The 7,455-nt window shown below is 45.2% G+C and overlaps 1 protein-coding gene across 1 annotated transcript; it reads left to right on the top strand.

Annotated features, from left to right (window-relative positions):
- The first annotated feature begins 201 nt into the window (after positions 1–201).
- LOC135808730 (COMM domain-containing protein 2-like) lies at positions 202–4,624 on the top strand. The gene is made up of 6 exons (XM_065321954.1): positions 202–457; positions 1,590–1,667; positions 2,018–2,100; positions 2,341–2,415; positions 3,691–3,859; positions 3,995–4,624. Exons 1-6 carry the CDS (start codon positions 391–393, stop codon positions 4,120–4,122), a joined length of 600 nt encoding a protein of 199 aa, XP_065178026.1. The 5' UTR covers positions 202–390; the 3' UTR covers positions 4,123–4,624.
- Positions 4,625–7,455: the final 2,831 nt, after the last annotated feature.

A 7,455-nucleotide genomic window follows, 5' to 3' on the forward strand; every position in this document is an offset into this window, starting at 1 on the left:
GCCGCTAGCCTGTACTGTAGCTGGTCGACGTGGATGTGTTGTGCAGACTGCAGAAAAAGAAAACTGTGCATGTGACACACTGGATTGATTTCTGCGCTGTATGATACCAGATGCTACACTGTGACTCGCGGCGTTTTCGTAGCCAAGGCACAGAAAACGCACGAAATCACCATCACACTGCATGCACTGATAACAAATAGTTGTACAATTATTTGAATATCGAATATTGAATTTTGGCAAGAGGTAACTTCGAAGTCGAGAATACAGGACTGTGGGCCAGGGTTAGACGTTAGCGGAAGATTGGAAGGAGGTCCTATAGAGAGACGACCCGGCTGATGCTCTCTTCTCTGTGTGCGGTGCTTCGAAGTTGATCTTGCTTCTGCCGCCATCATGTTGCTGATTTTGGACGATGAGCACAAGGAGCACTTGAGCTTTCTGACATCAGTGGAGGTTGATGGTACGGTGCTATGGTGGATATGCATGTGTATGAGCACCACATGCATGCCTAGAATTACGTTTTGACATATGGGGGAAATTGTCTAGGTTATTTACTTAGTGGATGTGATCATAGAAGAAAATAATGACATCTACCCCCATCTTCGTTTTCATTGATAATAATTCAATTTTTTCATATCAAACTTCTTCACAAGAACATAAAGATGTAAAATTTGTGTCCATAAATTTGAGGGAGTTGAAACGGGAAAAGTCTGACGGAAATTAACATGCCTGGTCCGATGCACATGACTTGTGCAGATGCGGATAAAATGTGAAAAAATAATCAGATGCGATTTCGAGCATTTTGACATGCATAATCAGTACATGGGGCGGCGTTTGGATAATTATATGTTCGGGATAATTCGAAGTTGGACCCTGGAAACTTTCAGCTTGAAGTAAAGGGAATCTTCCTGTAGTGATTGGTGTCGCCTGTCGAGGAATTCAAAGCAGGGGCTATCGGTTCGTTACCAAATTATTTTTACTTGGCATGATGCCCCTGGAAATCGGTCCATAGTATGATACTGCATAAGCATTCACACAAGCAAGTGTATACATCCCTACCAACCACATCCCTACCTACCATGGCCGTCGTACACCAGAAAAACCAACAATCGGTAGCCCTGGACGGCCCCTAAACTCTATGGGGGCGTTTGTTTTTGATGTACATGTTTGGGTAGAAACTACTTCTTTCAGTAGATGCGTTCCTTTTTTCTACTCAAAAGAATAGATTCTACCTTTCTCTACCGGCTCTACCAGGTTCAAGCTGATAGAAGTTGGTAGAGGTACGAGATTTCCAGAAAAATCAAGGAGTTGTACACAACTCCATACAGAAGAGAAGAATTTCATGTACATATCGTGAAAAACTACTAAATCCGGTTGGACAGCGTTCGGGCACTTACCTCTACCTTCTACCTCTACCAGTAGAATGATTCTACTCTACTCAGCCAGGTAGCTAAAAACAAACGCAGCCTGTGTCTTGAAAACGTTGCTTCGAAATTTACACATACATGCCGTTTTCCAATGGCCCATATCCTGTTCTGGAGTTTCAATTTGTCTTGTTTTCTTGTTGTCCGTATGTCCATGTTGTTGTGCAGTGGTGCGGGAATTCTGCAAAATTGCGATGGGCTTCCTACGCAAAGGTGCCAATCCAAAGATCTACCAAGGCGCAGCACGTATGTCCCTTCGCCTTGTGTGTAATTTGTTGCAGGTTTCCATAGCTTGAGCACTTCGTGACTTGTCAGGTGCTTTCAAGATCACGTTCACGTAACACAGCATAGCTTTGTATGCTTGGAAGATGCACACATTAATTCGATGGAAAAGATGTTTTGTTAGTGTACTCCCAAGTCTCATGAAATATTAGCAATATCAGTACGTATCTGTACTGTGCAATCTGGTGTTTAATCTATACGCGCACAATTATACTGTGAGTAGCATGCCCGCATTTCTGTTTTTGCAGAGTTTGAATATATGAGCCACGCTCGTACACACAATCTTTGTTTTGGTGGTTTCTTTGGTACTGCAGAGAAGCTGTCTGTCAGCCCCGAAACCATCCAGCATGGCGTGGAAGGATTGATGTATCTGTTAACGGAGTGTGCCAAGCTTATGGTAAGTTTTGAAGAGTGTGTATACGGCCAACTTTCGTGGAAATGTTGCTCTTTTTTCTTACCAAAATGACCAAAGGCTCCATTGTATGGAGTTTTAAATATTGGGGAGGTGTTCAACCTGTGTATTGTGCCTTGTGCATACCTATCGGTTCCACTGTCTTGTTCAACACCGCAGCTAGTAAGACTAAGAGTGTATTTTGTATGCCTTTTTGTATCTTTTTGTATGGTTTATTCTATGTAGGTTAATGAGATTGACTTCCAAGACTCCATCCTTGTTCTTGGCTTCTCGGAGGAGCTGAAGTCTGAGCTTCTTCAGGTAAGCTGGAAGTAGAGTGTACCCGGTGTGTAGAACCTTCAGAACTGCCCTTTCCTCATGGGAATAAGCTGAAGATTCATTTGTCGTGCAGCTCTGCGCCGTATTGACTCATTTTCCTAGCTAATTTTCTGTCAGTGCGAAGGGAGAATGTGAGCTGTGTTAGGAGTAAAAAGTGAGATACAACAGCCGCCGGGTTCTAGGCAAAGGAGGGTGTGTGGGGGGGGGGGGTGCAGCCCCCTCCCTCCCCCCCCCCCCCCTACTCTGATTGAGCACCTCCCCCCCCCCCCCCCCCCCCTGTGAAAAAGTGGCGCCCCCTACTCATTTGTCGATTTTTGTGTTTTTTTCAGGCAATCCTACCAAAAAATGCGGTCGATGGTCGCTAACAGAGGGTTCATAAGGGCACACTTGTCTGGGGAGAGCCCGTACGTTGCATTATGCATGGCAAGACAGTTTTGGAAAATGGAAATAAAATGGGTTGCGGGGGGTGACTGTTTCCCCCCGCCCCCCCCCCCCCCCCCCCTACTATTTCTACTTGGCTAGAACCCTGAACAGTGCAATGCCCTGCGTCTGTGATAAACAAGCTGATGCTGTACTAGAGTACATGTGTTAAAGCGCGACTCCCGTCCTCGATTTTTACTCAGTTTCATGATCCGTGTTGGTGATCAAGCCCAACCGACCATAGGACTTTTTTACTCCGAAAAAGTATGCCTGGACCAACAGAGAAGACCAAATCCCCCCATCTCTCTCTCTCTCCCTCTCTCTCTCTCTCTCTCTCTCTCTCTCTCTCTCTCTCTCTCTCTCTCTCTCTCTCTCTCTCTCTCTCTCTCTCTCTCTCTCTCTCTCTTTCTCAATCTGCTGATGAATACAATATCCCCACCCCGCGACTGAATCGGCAAATACCCAATCTGTTGAGGTCAACTCTGTTACCGCGCTCATGCTACACCTACCTCAGCATGCAATGACTCCTTCGTGTAATCTCTGAGATATTGTTGTGTGTGTTCATCAGCTGATTCTGTAGCGTGTATTTGCTTTTGTCCACTACTGCGAAGTGAGCTTGAGCGCTATCTATTCCTTTTTTCTCCCCAGCGTCCCTCTTTTCACTTTCTTGCTCTCTCTCTCTCCTCTCTCTCTCTCTCTCTCTCTCTCTCTCTCTCTCTCTCTCTCTCTCTCTCTCTCTCTCTCTCTCTCTCTCTCTCTCTCTCTCTCTCTCTCTCTCTCTCTCTCTCTCTCGCTCTCTCGCTCTCTCGCGCGCGCTTTCTCTCCGTCTCACTGCAGCTTTATCTTGAGAACCGCAAGGAGATTCGCCGGCTGCTGTCCGACATGACTCTGCAGTTGCCTCACTACCACACACTGGAGTGGAGACTTGATGTTCAGGTGGCCAGTCGGACCCTGCGCCATCAAGTACAGCCATCCGTTGTTCTCAAACTCCACACGACGGAAGAGGGTACGCAACTGGTGTTGGTTTGTCGCCATTTTTGTGCTGAGGTGTATGTCCCATTAATCCTCACATGAACTTACTCATGTACATGTTCTTGTCATTTCGGCTCCCTTTCCTGCTTTTTATTCTTGTTGGCTTCAGGTGAAACAAAAGCCCAGGTTCTGGAAACGGATGCCACCAACTTGGCTCATCTTGCTAGCAGCCTAGAAGGTGCGCTGAATGAAATGAAGGGTCAACATTGTAGGAGAATACTACGGAACATCAAGTAGAACACATGATTTTTGCAGGGCCCATCGAACATGAACATCTTTCTTTTTTTTCAAATAGTTTCCTCATGAAATATTTACCAACCCGTCTGTGACGGGGGTTGAGCATTTGCTGGCAATAGTTGTTTGTCAGCTTCCTTTCGCTTTTAAGTTGTCAATTTGTAGTGTAATCATGACCGTTCAATAATTGTATGTGTGTACAATTCATTGCTTTTCATCATGCTGGCATGTTTGTATTGTTTGGCGGAGGTTTGCACAGATGTGACCTTTCCATTCTTCTGTATTTCAATTGTGTATGTGATTTTTGAAGTAGGACGGTAACATTGCAGAGACCCTTACATCTAGTTTCAAGTAATCCAGATTTGCTCATCCTGATATGGAATTCTTAATTAATAGGGATAATTCAGTATCGTGCTGTAAGTACCATTAGTCCTTTCTACTCATCCCCCAGCAATCGACATCCTAGGCTGATGTTCTGAACAATCACACGTGCACGTGCAGCCTATCCTCGTGTCATCACATTCGATATTTTGACAGGTGTGTGAGGGCAGTGCATGTATCTCTTAATTTGCTGGCGAAAAACCTATCATACAGTGTAGAAAAACTTGAAAACGGAGAAAAAGCATGTTTGGTAAAAAGAAGAAGAAGGAATAAGTACTTCATTTAAAACAAACTTCCAGCCCAGCAGAAAGGGTGAACGAGTGAATCTAGATTGAAATTTCTGGGTGAACTTTGACTTTTATGCCATGGCGTAGTGGGTGAGTCAATATGCATCTAAATTACTGAAGTAGATAGAAAAGCAGCGGTGTTTCGAATATAAGGCCATGGCTCTAAAGGCGCTAGGTGCAGATATACAGTATAATTATAGTTTACAATTTACACACAAGCGGAAAAACCGTCAGAGATCAAATTCCATTACACAGTGTTTCACCGTTCAAGCAACGGATCATCAGATGGATGATCAAACAAAGTATGATACACTGGTTATATACTCAGAAGGTGTGCACTCCGTCACTATGGAGTGTGAAAATTATCATTATGTCGGGTCCCGGATGTGACAAGTCCATTTTTCAATTTATAAGAAAGGTGCGTGAATGGGTGACAGGAGCATGTCATCTTGAATATGGATTACACGGATACTGTAATAAGCATGACTCTAGTGGGCGAGATGAACCTTTTCCAGAGTGAACTTGACACTGACATCAAGTGAAATTAATTTCCTTACGACCAGGACTACAATGAAAAAAAAGGTGCATAAAAAATGAAGGAAAATGATGAAAACCTATGACCATGAATGCAAGCCAGGCGCCAATATGTGCACATACATGTAGAAGGAATGGAGAGAACCATGAGAATAAGCTAAACAAATAGGGAAGACAGGAGAGCAGAAAGAAGGGAGGGTAGCCATGAAAAGAAATGAAAAGCAGAAAAAGGAAAGCCATAAAACGAGAAAGGAAACAGCTCACAGAAAAGGAAAACAGATATGAAGAACTCCAGCAAATGGAGAGAAAAAGGAAGACAAGAAATGACAGCATGTCCAGTCGGGTAATTCTACCATACCGTGCGGTGTACAGGGCAGCAGCAGCAGCATGGATGCTGTCAGCTGTGATAGAGTCTGGACTCTGGAACACCACTTGCCAGTGAATTCCGACGGCATAGTGCAGCCCCTTGCACCAAAACCAAACCCATCACTGGTTTACATCACCTGATGAACTTTATTCCACTCTGCAGCAAATCAGCAGCAAAGCACAGCTTGCCAGTAGGGACAGGAATGGTTTGACTCTGGCCAGATCTCTTGTGAATTCCTGTCAGAGTGTGCTGATTCGAATCCAGACGGAATATAATGATATCACGTGCTTGCCAGGGTTGTCCGAGCTTGCTGTTGTCCCCAACGCAAAAGTCTGCATTCAGGTCTGAAGAAAACCATCCTAAGAACTTCTTGTCTCGTTTATTTATGTTGATAATCTTTCTGCAAGTTTCCTTGGCCACCCCTAGGAAAAGTCCTTTCCTTGTTCGGCAAATTTGAACGGTGCATTCCACAACGCCATGGCAGTAGCTACCTAGAGTAGCGATGGGTATCCATTCATCATCAGTAGCATTGGAAGACACCTCATGGCCGTTATCCGTAACAGTGAGACTTGTAGAGTCACAAGTGAACGTGTCAACTTCCGGGTATGCACGTCCTCCTCTCTTCCTTAGCTCTGCTCCACCAAAGTTGGAAGAATTAATCAATTCTCCTAGCATGGAAACATGCACGCTCTCATCATCAGCAAATCCAGGATAGGATACCTGTAAACTATACTCTGTATCTGGCAGAATATCAGACTTGCCGGACAACTTGCGATTTTCATCGACGATATTGTCGATGAGCGAATTCAGAATCTTCTCTGCTGCTAGTAGGCTATGGTTGCCAAGGTTACGCACTAGATGCTCACAGCTATCCAGCTGATAACTCTTTGTGTCAACGATCTCTGATTGCTTCTCCAACCGATGCAGTGCTTTCCAACGGGCAACGTCTAGGCTGTCCAAGACCTTTCGCTGTCGCTTCCGTATGTTCTTGATGTGTTCTTCAAAGTCGGCAATGATCGTCTCTGATAATTCCTCCACTTTATCATTGATATCTTGAGTGTATGTATCAATGCTGCTCCGTGTGTTGCTGAGTTTCTCCCTCCAGGCATCACTGCAAGAACTCAGTCCTGCCTTCCACTCCTCCCGCATTCTCTCTGCTGCAGTTTGAATGTCCTGGAAGTCCTTGGAGCAGTTCAGGTGAATTCGTACACAACACTGCTCACATGTCAGCATCTTACACTTGGCGCAGTAAGATTTCACAGTGTGCTGCGGGTGTAGCTGACATTTGAATTCTGCGGATAAGTTCGTTTGGCCGCCATGCGTTGAAACAGCAGCTACAATGCGGTGTCCATGAGCTGCAGCTTTGCGCTTCGAATGAAGCTTTTCATGGTCACCACACATGTGCACTCCACAGTCGATGCACAACGAAACAGCTGGGACAAGCTCTCCTTCGCAATCTGGATTCTGGCACATTGGCTGCACCTCCGCATCCGATAATTTATTACTACTCTCAGACTGCCCATTTTTCTCTGAAGTTTCGTTACACAGTGTACTCTCAGCCTGCACCTCCGTTTCCGATATTTCATTGCTACTCTCAGGCTCTTCCTCCACCTCTGCCTCTTCACCACTACTCTCAAGATTCTCCGTTGCTGACCGTTCAGCGGAACTCAGCACCTCCCCTGAACAACTGATCTCATTGCTACTTCTTGAGCAGGTTTGTAGTCGTCGTTCAGTCTTCGGCCAGTCAACCAGAGATTCCTCTAGGCG

This window comes from Sycon ciliatum, chromosome 2, assembly GCF_964019385.1.
Source record: "Sycon ciliatum chromosome 2, ocSycCili1.1, whole genome shotgun sequence".
NCBI lineage: Eukaryota > Metazoa > Porifera > Calcarea > Leucosolenida > Sycettidae > Sycon > Sycon ciliatum.